The sequence below is a fragment of the Mixophyes fleayi genome, assembly GCF_038048845.1.
Source record: "Mixophyes fleayi isolate aMixFle1 chromosome 4 unlocalized genomic scaffold, aMixFle1.hap1 SUPER_4_unloc_4, whole genome shotgun sequence".
NCBI classification, from domain to species: Eukaryota; Metazoa; Chordata; class Amphibia; order Anura; family Limnodynastidae; genus Mixophyes; species Mixophyes fleayi.
Window position 1 is genome coordinate 94,132 of NW_027445890.1, and position 13,652 is coordinate 107,783.

Genomic DNA, 13,652 nt, shown 5'->3' on the forward strand with positions numbered 1-13,652 from the left:
TGCCACCTGTCCTGCGGTGCCAGTTCCAGTTGCCGTCTGTCCTGCGGTGCCAGTTCCAGTTGCCGCCTGTCCTGCGGTGCCAGTTCCAGCTACTGCCTATCCTGTGATGCCAGTTCCAGCTACCGACGGCACTGGGTCTCCGGCCATTGCCTCCTGTTCCGAGGTGCCAGCCTCTGCCTTCAGTCCTGAGTCCGCTGTGTCCGGTCCTGAGTCCGCTGTGTCCGGTCCTGAGTCTGCTCCCTCTACTCCCGAGTCTTCAGCCGCTGCCTCTACTGCCGGGTCTTTAGCCGCTGCCTCTACTCCCGGATCTTCAGCCGCTGCCTCTACTCCCTGGGCTTCAGCCGCTGCCTCTACTCCTGAGTCTTCAGCTCCAGAGGGGGCGCTGCCCTTACAATCTTCTCCAGAGAGGGCGCTGCCCTTAAAGTCTGCTCCAGAGGGGGCGCTGCCCTTACAGTCTGCTCCAGAGGGGGCGCTGCCCTTACAGTCTCCTCCAGAGAGGGCTCTGTCCCTCCAGCCCATTCCAGAGAGGACCCTATCCCTCCAGCCTGTTCCAGAGAGGGCCCTGTCCCTCCAGCCCGTTCCAGAGAGGGCCCTGTACCTCCAGTCCCCTATCGAGTTGCCTGTCCATGCGGTTCAGCCCGGGTTGCCTCTCCATGCGGTTCAGCCCGAGTTGCCTGTACATGCGGTCCAGCCCGAGTTGCTTGTCCATGCGGTCCAGCCCGAGTTGCCTGCCCATGCGTTTCAGCCCGAGTTGACTGTCCATGCGGTTAAGCCCGAGTTACCACTTGGTACTGTCTGCATTGAGGCATCTCACAGTGCTGTTTGCTCTGAGGCATCTCACAGTGCTGTCTGCTCTGAGGCATCTCATAGTGCTGTCTGCTCTGAGACATCTCACAGTGCAATCCAGTCAGAGTTCTGTGCCCAGTACGGGCTTCCCATCAAGTGTGCCCAACTTGCCATCCCAGTCGGGACTCCTGCTCTGCCGTTCCAGTTGAGGACTCTCCAGAGACTGCTGCACAAGCTGGGTACTCTCCAGAGACTGCTATTGAGCCTGAATGCCCAAAAGCCTTTTCCGAGTCATCAGATCCTCCTCCAGTCTTCTTTGATGGAGACATCAAACAGTTTGTTATGGTACTCAAACTTTCCATGAAACAGTTTCAAGATTGTCCGGTTTATTTTGTTGATCAATTTAACCAAGTGGGTTCAATTATTATGTGTTTTAGAGGGGAGCCACAAACCTGGGACTTCTCATTACTAAATTCCGATGACCCCATTATTCATAATACCATGGACTGTTAATACTGTTTGTCAGAAGTAGACTCCATCCACAGTCAAGTCATTTGATTACGATTTGTCTGTGCCCGTTCCAACCTGTGCGTCAGTTCCTGCACTTGTCCATAAGACCTCTATGAATGTGTCTTCCATCAGACAGTCTAGGTCACCTAGGGAGAAGGTTAACAAGAATGGAAAAACCTTTGCTTTGCCACTTCAGTCACAACAAACACCAACCTTGGTGACTGGCTTTTTGGGCATATCATCATCGGGTGATAAAATAAAAGGTCCTATCCCGACTCTAGGCTGGGACTCAGACTCTGAAATTGAATTTGTGGAGGATACTAGAGAGTTAGTGGACAAACTTTACAATTCTTCTGCTTCTGAAGAATCGGGTCTTCTCTGTACTCCATTAGAGAAGAGCCCAATTGTGTCTCCAGGGAGATCTTATAAAAAGAAAAAGAAGAGGAGAAAAACCTGAAGGGAGCATGTATGGAGCGTCTGGAATCCGCTCCTTAAAGGGGGGGCTATGTTATGACTGCCTTTGTTTTGTATCTGGCAGCAGTACCTATAATCCATCAGAGGTGCTGCTGCTGTCCTGCACCTGAACTCTGCAACATGCCTGAAGGAGTTAATCTCCTTGTCTGATGCTAATTAGAACTGCACCTGGTACACTGCTTTAAGTACCTGCCTCTAGCTGTGCTCTGAGCAGTTCATCCATTTGTTCCTGGCTGCTGCTAACCTGCTCTTTTGCTATTTGGTATATACCTGCTGGACTGAACTTCTGTGTATGACCCCTGCCTGTACCTTGGACCTTGCCTGCTTGCCTGAGACCCTGAATCATTTGCCTGTACCTTGGACCACACTGTTTTGCCTGTTGCCCTGACCTTTTGAACAGACTTCTGGACCTCGCCTATTTGCTTAATCTCTGCCTGGCTATTTGGATTTGTTTGTCTGGTCTCTATTTGATCCCTGGACTCTGTCTGCTTTCCTGGACAGCCTTGTGCCTTCTGGACTGGGGTAAACTTATTATACTTGTTCCTGACATTTTACTATACAGTCTCTTTTGGAACCTGTTATCCGTGGATTTGAGTTATCTTTGTTAATATATTTACCTGAATAAAGACACTTTGCCTTACACTTCTGTTGCACTTTGTGAATGCACTGGGATTCATAACAATGGACAAGACTTCAGAATGTAGCGCCCCCACTGTGAGCGGCAACAGTTGTGGTTGGGAACAAATTTTACCACCTGGTAAAGGACCACCATCCAGACCACAGACAGTGATGGGCGACTCGAGCTTAATGGCAGGAAATCCCAAAGTACAAGCGAAATCCAGATCCAGAAAATTCCCTGCAGTACCGCTGTCTAGGAAAGCAGAGACAGATGTGGATTGTGCACCAAAGGAAATTACTGCAGGAACCAAGAGTGCTTTATTGGAAGATATAATCTGCAGACCTAGACAAACCTCTTCCACGTTCTCTAGGCCTGTTCTTTTCCCGGCTGGTCTGACTTGTTGGCACAGTTTTGGAGGAGATGACACCAGTTGCCACAATATAGACAACGGGCTAAGGTTCGTCTCCGGGTTTTCTCTTCCGAAGAAAGGCGATAAGCACTTGGCTGCATGGGCTCAGCAGCTTCAAAAGGTGCAGCAGGAGGAGTCTAAAAAGAGCATGAGGTGACGGTAGTATCCCTCTCAGCTTTTCTCTCTTTAAATCTACGGTCAATTTTAATGACCAATTGCATTAGACTCTCCAGTGTAGCAGGAATAGGATATTACAACAGGGAGTCTTTTATGTGTTCCGAGAGACCCAAACGGAACTGGCTCCGGAGTGCCAGATCATTCCACTCGTTATCTGTGGACCAGCGCCTGAACTCAGCACAATATTCCTCAGCAGAGCGGTGACCCCGTTTTAGTGCCCTGAGATGTGATTCAGCCGATGCAGCTCTGTCAGGCTCTTCATAAAGCAACCCCAGGGCATCAAAGAATGCATCAACGGACTATAGTGGAGGGCATGTGAAAGCAAGGCTAAACGCCCAGGACTGAGGATCACCCTGGAGCAGGGAGATAATGATGCCAACTCTTTGCTGTTCAGAGCCAGAGAAGCGTGGTCTCAAGCGAAAGTAGAGTTTGCAGCTCTCCTTAAAATTGTGAAAAGAAGCCTTGTCACCGTAGACGCGGTCTTGTAGCTTCAATTTGGGCTCCATTGCAGGACCCGGAAGGCCTTGCTGGGCTTGCGAGGCTCTGGTGGCCTCTTCCTGGGCAGACAATTGCTGAACTAGGTTCTGGACCACCTGTGATATGGTCTGGATCTGGCCTGCAACAACTTGGGCTGGAGTGGGGTTCGTCCCGCTTTCATCCATGGAAGCGAACTCTTCCAGAACTTCACTGACCGGTTATAATGCTACGACTTGTCATCAACCTGTAGAACCAGGTAGAGAGTTCTTCACCTCTAGCAGCCGCCTTTCCAGTAGAGCTCGTTATGCTCACAGGTACTTGGTTGCCCCCAGGACTTATACTCGCGGTTGTACAGGCAAGGACTTATACTCGCGGTTGTACAGGTGTATGAACGTACTGTAGCGTAGAGTAACGGGGTGTAGAATCTAGCATGGTCAAAAGATAGGCCACGGTCTGGGTCCAGGAGCAGGTATTGTGGTCAAGGCCAGGCAAGATGTCAGGACTGGCAGCAGACAAGGATAATCCAGGAATGAAGCAAGGGTCAGGGCAACAGGCAAGAATCAAGTCCACAAGAACAAAGCCAAAGGTCATACACAGGAAGCCTAATAAAAATATTTGTTCAAGCACAGCACCAGGCTAATACACAGAAAATTGGAACTATAACCGTCAGGGAGGCTAAGCCATCCATGCCTTATATACAGAGACTGATCAATGGCAAAACACAGAGGACAGCATGATAATCGGCCCCAGGAGCTGTTTAATTAATTAATTAATTCAAGTACTAGCGCACGCGCCCGGCTGCCCCTAATGTCGGGACGCGGAGCTATCACTCACAACGTCCCCACTCTTGTCTAGGAAACGGCCGGGGCGAACCAGTAAGTGACAACCCGGTCGCCGAGGAGACGGCCGGGACACTTCTTGCAGGCTCGGAGAATCGCGGTGGCATGAGGATCGAGAGAGGAGGAGAAAGTAGTGGGGTCAAGAGCATCTAGATTGCACCTAGGAAAGCTAGATTTGGGTGAGAGGGGAGGGCAGGAGAAGAATGTAAGGGGTGCTAAAAATGGTACAAAGCGCGCAGCACAATCCCCTATCCCACCCCCAGTTACTCACCTGATCCCGAGGGAATACTATGGAAAACCACCTCCCATGATCTGAGGCTCGCCTTGCTCCTCCTCCTCCTCCTGCAAGCCACCGGTACGACCCTTGCACGGGGAAACAAACTGGAGGCTCTACTACCCTTCGACGAAAGGGCAATGTCCGAGGTGACGGCTGCGAGTCAGAGACACTGACTCTACCCCGGCTGCCGACACCTTATTTTGCTCTAGTCTAATACTTAGGCGCCGAGAGTACGAGGGCCTAGGAACAATCCCGCCCAAGTACTCCACCCACCAAAAGGTGGGAGCCCGTTCTGAAAAAGGGGACTTAGTGTTTTACTCACCTGATCACTCCTCTCCTTAGCTCCTGACTCCGTGCATCCTAACGTCACCTGTAATGACACTACCCAGCCTCCCACCAACTCCAACTGTGAGGCTATGGTGGGGCACTCTTACACTGTTACCAGCGGATCTACTAGGGACCTAACCACAAACCAACTAGGGGTCAGGGAGAGACTACGTTTGTCAGAATCACTAGGTGGAATTGATGATACCTGCCAGCAGTTGGCGCTACTGAGTACTGAGGCGCAGAGTCTAACACGCCCATGGTTTTCACCAGGAACCACCGCAAGAAGGTATGGACTTCGCTGCAAGGGACATGCAAGTCGCGGCCCTCAGTATCAGTCAGCTGGCGAGGTAACAATTGACAAAAAAGGAGAAAAAGAAAAGTGTGTCTTAGAATAGAGGCACTCTAATGGCCAGAATTTTTTTAAATATATAACTTTATTAATTTGCATTCAAAAGTATATTATTTATTTATTATATGGAGAGTGTTTTCTCGTAGGCCTGTAGCGAAATATTAAAATAGAATGTGAATTGTATTTACCAGGTTAATATGTACTGTTAAGAAGGTAGAAACAGGAAAAAATACCTTGCTGCGCTGCTACTCTGAAGTATAGCTGATACTTCTAAATGTACTAAAGAGAACAAATTGGATTAACTGGGATGTCTGCCACCTTTGGTCATTGGCGGCATGACGTCCTATAAGTGATATATTATATTGTACCAATAGTCACTATATATGGTATGAACGTATTATACGGGACCCTTGAAATATAGTGAAATATAGAACTCAGTTATCCATTTCTAGTTGTACTTTACAGGTCCACTTTTTTTAAAGTCTGTTTGGTAAGAAGTATTTTTGTATTTCAGAACAAGTGATATTTATTCAGAGCTAATGTTGCTCAATTACTGCAGCAACAGAAGTTGCTTATTTATAAAGTTTCAGTGGGAATTGTTAATCCAATCCACATCAAACCATTACTATTGAGTAAAAGTTTTTTTCCCCAAATGTCTATTTCTAGAGTATTTGTATAGCTCAATTATTGTCATTGGTACATGTATATAATACTCAAAACTTCATTCACTCTCCCTTTTAGGGATCATTGGTCACTTCCCCACGTTTTAGGGACTGATTTTCTATCTAGTATATATTTACTTGTTCCTTAGTATAGATATCATTCATACAGAGCTACTTTTTTGGAATTCTCATTCACACATTACTTCAATGAAAAAGCGCTATATCTAATGAGCATCATTTCATAGCTACTTAGTAGTTGGTTGTCTCTCTAGATAATCTTAAATGCTTTCACAATCCAAATCTATCATGAGTAGCAGACGCAGCGTCCGCCGACGCGCGTTTCGCTAAGAGGCTTTTTCGAGGCAAGCCGGGGTGTGTGTTAATTGGCTTTATAAATGGGAAAATCCTCCCATAATTGCTGACGTCACTCAGCGACATTGATAGCAACCGTCCGGTCATGTGACTGCATCAGCCAATAATCTGATTTGCTGACGTCGCCTAACGATGTTGATGGCAACCGTCCGGTCATGTGACTGTATAAGCGAATTGTCTGATTTACTAGCGTCACTTAGTAATGTTAGTGGCAACCATCCAGTCATATGATTATTCCAGCCAATTATTTGATTTAATTTCAGGTGAGGTATTTATCTGTATTGCAGTCATAAGAATGCTCTCTGTATTGTATGGTGGTCATAGGAATGCTCTCTGTATAGTATGGCAGTCATAGGAATGCTCTCTGTATAGTATGGTGGTCATAGAAATGCTCTCTGTATAGTATGGCGGTCATAGGAATGCTCTCTGTATAGTATGGTGGTCATAGGAATGCTCTCTGTATAGTATGGGGTCATAGGAATGCTCTCTGTATTGTATGGTGATCAAAGGAATGCTCTCTGTATTGTATGGAGGTCACAGGAATGCTCTCTGTAAGGTATGGCGGACACTAGGAGGCTCTTTATATTGTATGTGTGTGTATATATGTGTGTATATATATATATATATATATATATATATATACACACACATTGGAAAACAAATAGAGGATATATCAGGCGCTGATCACCACAGCGTGATCACTTAAAAGTGGTATAATAAAATAAAATAAAATATGTATATATGCACACATACATATACACAGTTTATGACAATAAAGTCCCGTATCCACAATATATAAAGATCACTTGACTCTTGTAAGAGTGGCAGCCTCGATAGCCTGGCGTCAGATGGTTAGTCCGGACAAATTGGATTACTGCAACAGAAATACAAGCAGGGCGCCTTTCAGTGGTATATTAAATATGCAACATGGGATAGAGCAATAACATGCGTACCGTGAGGAAAATAGCGTTGGGTCTTGTTGGGAAATAGTGGAGTAGTCTTTGCTGTACTTGTAGTCCTCCAGAACTCCACCGATCAGTACAAAAATGCGGAAAGAGCAAACATAGTATAACTCTGTGGTATTTTTGGTAGGGGCAGTATCACCAATAACCCCACAATCCTATGGGGTGTGTGGGATTGGTATCCCAATATTACCAATTTATATGACACCCATATAAGTGCAACACAGAAAAACATGTAAGTCTGCGTACCATATATCCTGAAGTATCCCACTTCTGGATAAAATTAGAACATGTGCAACACCAATGACTTCACAGTCACAAACTCATCCAGATGGCGAAATTGCATAAGATTGAAAAAAAGGAAGATATTTTGGTATGCATATAAAAAATTTAATAAAATGTAATAAAAGCACTCACATGAGGTACTGGACAATACACTGGATACAGCTCAACGCGTTTCGTCTTGCACAACTCAAGACTTCATCAGGAGCATGAGATATACATGTACCTCCGGTCTTGGTCGTGGAACAGGTAACACAGGATAACGATGTGCACAAGGGAGCCAGAGAGAACAGGGAGCGTCCTAACAGGCAAGAAGAGCTGAAGATCCGGCCAATAATCTGATTTGCTGACGTCGCCTAACGATGTTGATGGCAACCGTCCGGTCATGTGACTGTATAAGCGAATTGTCTGATTTACTAGCATCACTTAGTAATGTTAGTGGCAACCATCCAGTCATATGATTATTCCAGCCAATTATTTGATTTAATTTCAGGTGAGGTATTTATCTGTATTGCAGTCATAAGAATGCTCTCTGTATTGTATGGTGGTCATAGGAATGCTCTCTGTATAGTATGGCAGTCATAGGAATGCTCTCTGTATAGTATGGTGGTCATAGAAATGCTCTCTGTATAGTATGGCGGTCATAGGAATGCTCTCTGTATAGTATGGTGGTCATAGGAATGCTCTCTGTAAGGTATGGCGGACACTAGGAGGCTCTTTATATTGTATGTGTGTGTATATATGTATGTATGAATATAATAATATATATATATATATATATATATATATATATATATTCATTTCGTGTGATGGTGATAAGGGGGCCACTGTGATAAAGATGGCTCCATGGCACGGTGTGATAAAGGATAAACTGTGATGGAGGGCACAGTGTGATGATTGGGCAGTGTGATACAGATGGTACCGTTACATTTATGTTTTAATTTGTTTCAGTGAGTTTTATTTTAATAACCAATTAATTTTTATACAGCTAGCATGTGATAGCTGCATTTAAAGTACTTTGATTCTATGGAGGCTTATTACATAAAGATCCTTACAAAGCCAGACCGAGAAGAATGGGGAGGGAGGGGGCTTCAGTGCGGTCTAGAACTTGTAAAGCGCTAGCCATGCCCCCACAGAAGGTTGATCAGGCCCACTCGATGATTGGCACTCCCACTTAGATGGGGGGCGCCGGTTCCCTGTCTCGCCCAGGGCACTAAAATGGCTAGTTACGGTACTGTCAATACTCCATCTCCTGGAGGGTCATCCGGTCTGGTGGAATGGGTTAAAGTATATGCCCCCATGGGAGAGAGCATTGGGGGAAGCTGTGTCGTAAAAAGAGAGCCAAGTTTCAGTGATGGCTAGAAGGTAGAGGGGCCTATTTATCAAAGCTATCCGTCTTTTAATTTAGCGGTAAATCCTCGAAAACAACAGTTTTCGGGTATTATCGGCTAAATTACTATGTATTATTCTAGCATCACTGCAGATATCTCAGATATCTGCTGCTTTGCATCTCTCATCGTTTTACTGAGCACTCCCCATAACAGTGCATGGGAAGTGCTCAGTAACTCTATGCAACAGTGACCGAAACTTAGCTTTCAACCATGTTAATATACGCCATCTGAAGCTGGCGAACATTAACATGATTGAAAACTTTCACTGAAAACAGCTCTGCTCAGAAGAGCAGAGCTGCACAGCGCATGTGTGAAGGGATCACATGATCCCTCCATGTCACTTTCCGCATGTTCTTCATTCAGGGATTTCTGTGCGCATGCCCGAGGTCACCGGTCGAAGCATGCGCAAAGGGATTGAAAGAGGGGTGAGCAGTGTGGAGAAGTGCCCCGGCGACAAGGCGGCCGAGAGGGAGGCGCAGGACAAAGCTACTCACCAGTCCAGCGGTGAGTATTCATTCCTCCCTGGAAAGGTCCCGGTGGCAGCGGGCAAATGAGCCAATCCCGGCTTACTTCCCGCTGCTGGCCAATCAGCGGCCGGGTCGGCGAACCAATCCTGGCTCGCCTCCGGCCATTCAAACTACTGGTGCCACCGCTAGCCAATCAGGGCTCGCGGCAACGGCTGATGACGTCAGTGTGTCCGCGGCTTTTTCTGTCGCTGGGCGCCAACGCGAGGGCTGTGCGGCGGCGGAGGGGAAGTAGGAGGACGTCGCGTCCAGACGTCCAGCAGCGGCGGAAGCGTTAGGGAGCCCTTGTAAGGGCTGTGAGCTACCCTGATGCCCGAAGACTTCAAGCAAGACGCCGGAGCAGAGATCGTCGGTGGGGAGCCCTTGTAAGGGCTAAGAGCGCCCCCGCAAAGCAGCCTTTGACAGCGCCAAACAGGAGAAGAGGCGCCGGCGGTTGGAGAGCCTGGAAGACCCGAAGAAGGCGGGTCAAGCTGAGTTTCCTGCGCGGAACAAGTGAGTACCAATTACTCTTTTAGCAGGACGCTAGGACCTGACGTAGAGTACGGAACACTCGGTTCCTAAGTAGGTACTAAGAAGAGTTCTGGAGCGGTTTATAGAACCCCATCCATCCGTCCGGAAGGGCACCCAAGTTCAGGACAAGGCGGGCTTAACGGCCGCGGGCGCAGGCCGGTGGGGCACAGCGTCTCAGGACGTGAGAGTGGTCGGTCTAAGGTAACGTCCGGTGTGGTGAGTTCCATAGCGGTCCCTCTGGATCGGGTAAGTAACAGAGGTGTTGGGAAGGGCTGTCATTGTGCTGTCTCTCTTGTCTTACAGGTGCTGATCGGAAGACAAGGTAAGTGGAAGGAACCAAAGGGGGCACCAACGGAGAGTTAATAAATTTGAGAAACTTTTGAATCCGCATCTATGGGATGGGGATTGAAAAGTTTATACTGAAAAAGCGAAGGGTAATAATAGACCCCTAAGAGAGATGGAGATGAAGAGGTTGCGGACAGAGGGCAGTTTATTGCACATGACACTGCAGTTCCAGAGGGCACAGGAGAAAGCGAGGGAGGGAAGTGGGGAGATATGGATGAGATTGGCAGGGTTACTTGAGCGGGGAGGTGGGTTGTGATTAGGGTAGGACGGGGGGAGCTGGGGGTGAGGATGGGTATAGGACTTGAGCAAGGAGACATGGGGCACATTTATCAATCATCGGCAAAAGTGAGAAATAGTTATCAATCCTTATCGCATGGATAAGGATTGAACTATTTCTCAAATTTATGAACAACAGATCATAGGAACAGCTGTTTCGAAAAACTGCTTTTTCTGTGATAAAAAAAAAATCATACTTACTCCCCCTCTTCGGAAGCGCTGTCTCCGGATTTACTCCTCGTTCTCTTCATCCTTCAATTGCGCATGTGCATTTCGAAGAACTGCACATGCGCACAGAGATCCCTGCTCTGTCTCTGCAACTATCGTTGCATAGATAGAGCTGTAAGTGACAGGGAGGGATCCTGTGATCCCTCCACACATGCGCTGTCCAGCTCTGCTCTTCGGAGCAGAGATGACAGCATTGGATTTTTTCGGAACTTGTTAGATTTCAGCTGGGAGCAGTCACCATACTGTTGAATGTCAACTACTCCTAAAAACGAAGAGGAGTGCAAAGCAGCAGATATCCACGATATCTGCTGCAATGCACTTTTCATAAATTTGCGGAGGACACCCAGGAAGCTTAATTTGCCGGTAAGAGCACTATCATGCTTTCTTAAATATACCCCATGGTGAGAGACAGAGGGTAGATAAAGGAGAGGGAATGGAAGGACTGCATGGAGTGGAGGAGGGGTATATGAGAAGGGGAGGGGAGCATGAGGGAACAAAGAGTTGTGCGTGTTTATGATGACCACAGTTTAGCTTAAAAAGGAACAAAAAGATTGTAACTGTGCTCTAACACTGCCCACAAATTATGTTACATGTGAAAACTTAAGTTGTGTTATTTTATGTGTCTCTGGATAAAAGGTAATCTGTCTGCTCTATATTGCTTGGCATCTGTGAGGATACCAGGGTAACGCATAGCCCATGTTTGTTGCCAGCTTACTGACTGGCCCAAAAGCAACCTTATTTGCCAAGCTATCACCTGCCTCAGAAAGGGAAACCTTTTGTCATATGATATAACCCTGAGAGACCATATTCTAATGGCACGGTGACATACATGGTTATACTATACACGTGGAGCATTTTGGAGAAGTGTGACTGGCATATTTCAGAGAACAGGGGGACTCCAACGGGTACTGGACCTTTATTGATGTTGCTGGGTACTTGTGTGATGGATTGATATCGGCTTAGTTTTAAGAGAATACCAATAAAAATAAGAAAAAACTAAAATGTGAAGAAAGTGTTGACTGCAATTTCTGGCTGTTCGGTGGCAAGAAATGATCGGCGGATCCCAATAACTGGTGGTGAGCATGGGGTTAATGGTGGCTGTTTTCCCCACACAGTAAATAGAACATCTGTTTGAACGCTGCGTGGAAACAAAGTAATGCTTTCCCGCTCAAATCCTTTCATTCCCGAGTTGCTAATAAGACTTAGTATACCGTTGATCTGGGAAGTACGTTACTACTGGCGGGTTAATTTGAAATAGTCCACAGTTTATTTAAGCCAATCAAAGGAGGGGGGCATGCTTAACTCATCCAATCATCGTGCAGCGCTATGTATAAATAAGATTGTTAAGCTGCCGTCTTTAATATTCATTATAATTTTGAATAATGGCTAGAACTAAGCAAACCGCTCGCAAGTCCACCGGCGGGAAAGCTCCCCGCAAGCAGCTGGCGACCAAAGCTGCCAGGAAAAGCGCCCCAGCTACTGGCGGCGTGAAGAAGCCTCACCGCTACCGTCCCGGCACTGTTGCTCTGCGAGAGATCCGCCGCTACCAGAAGTCCACCGAGCTGCTGATCCGCAAGTTGCCCTTCCAGCGCTTAGTACGTGAGATCGCCCAGGACTTCAAGACCGACCTGCGCTTCCAGAGCTCAGCAGTCATGGCTCTGCAAGAGGCCAGCGAGGCTTATCTGGTGGGGCTCTTCGAGGACACCAACCTGTGCGCCATCCACGCCAAGAGAGTGACCATCATGCCCAAAGACATCCAGCTGGCCCGCAGGATCCGAGGGGAGAGAGCATAGATACTCGTCCCTCCTACGTACACAGCACAAAGGCTCTTTTCAGAGCCACCAAATGCGCATTCGAACGAGCTGTATCCTCCCATCTACCCAGCTTTCCGACATGATATGACCTGGGAGGGGCGGGTGCTTTATACATGTTGAGATCTAAAACCTGTTTTAAAAGTTATCCCGTTTTTTTAAGTGTTACTGTAACGTCCCTAAAATTCATTTTAACAACAGTTCTCCCTTCGGTGCAGGACGAAACATTGCCTGGGTCTATACTGGTTCCTAGAGTAACTAAAGTACGTCTGGGTTACCCAATGGGCGAGAGCTGATTCATTCTACAAGCCGTTAAATAGATGCTGCAAGACAGACAAAATATTAAATTGAAGTCGGCTTATTTAGAACGTTGGCTGGTAGAATTGTATGTATTGTAATAAACATTCGTACAGGGGATGGTGGTGGTACAGTATAGGAAAACCTGTTATCCATGACTTACAGGGAATGTGAATACAGCCCGATCAGAGAGAAGGTGGGTGGCTCTGAAAAGAGCCTTTGTGGTCTCAGGATATCACGGGTGAATTATTTGGCGCTGGTGTATTTGGTGACGGCCTTGGTGCCCTCGGACACGGCGTGCTTGGCCAGCTCTCCGGGCAGCAGCAGACGTACGGCGGTCTGGATCTCCCTGGAGGTGATGGTGGAGCGCTTGTTGTAGTGAGCCAGGCGGGAAGCTTCTCCAGCAATGCGCTCAAAGATGTCGTTGACGAAGGAGTTCATGATGCCCATGGCCTTAGAGGAGATGCCGGTGTCGGGGTGGACCTGCTTCAGCACCTTGTAGACATAAATAGCATAACTCTCCTTCCTGCTCTTTCTCCGCTTCTTGCCATCTTTCTTCTGGGTCTTGGTGACGGCTTTCTTTGAGCCCTTTTTGGCTGCTGGGGCAGACTTGGCTGGTTCAGGCATTATAGCGACAAAACGATCCCAATCACAATGTGCAGAAACTGTTCCTGATCTCTCCCACAGCCGCTCTATTTATAGGCAGCCCATGTAAATGAGACCCACAGTCTGCTCTGTGCACTATTGG

General features: G+C 47.3%; 2 protein-coding genes across 2 annotated transcripts; one reads left to right on the plus strand and one right to left on the minus strand.

Annotated features, from left to right (window-relative positions):
* The first annotated feature begins 12,176 nt into the window (after positions 1-12,176).
* LOC142111749 (histone H3) lies at positions 12,177-12,617 on the plus strand. The gene has a single exon (XM_075193901.1). It carries the CDS (start codon positions 12,179-12,181, stop codon positions 12,587-12,589), a length of 411 nt encoding a protein of 136 aa, XP_075050002.1. The 5' UTR covers positions 12,177-12,178; the 3' UTR covers positions 12,590-12,617.
* Positions 12,618-13,103: 486 nt separating this feature from the next.
* Positions 13,104-13,556, minus strand: LOC142111744 (histone H2B 1.1). The gene has a single exon (XM_075193897.1). The coding sequence runs from the start codon at positions 13,529-13,531 to the stop codon at positions 13,151-13,153; it is 381 nt and encodes a 126-aa protein (XP_075049998.1). The 5' UTR covers positions 13,532-13,556; the 3' UTR covers positions 13,104-13,150.
* Positions 13,557-13,652: the final 96 nt, after the last annotated feature.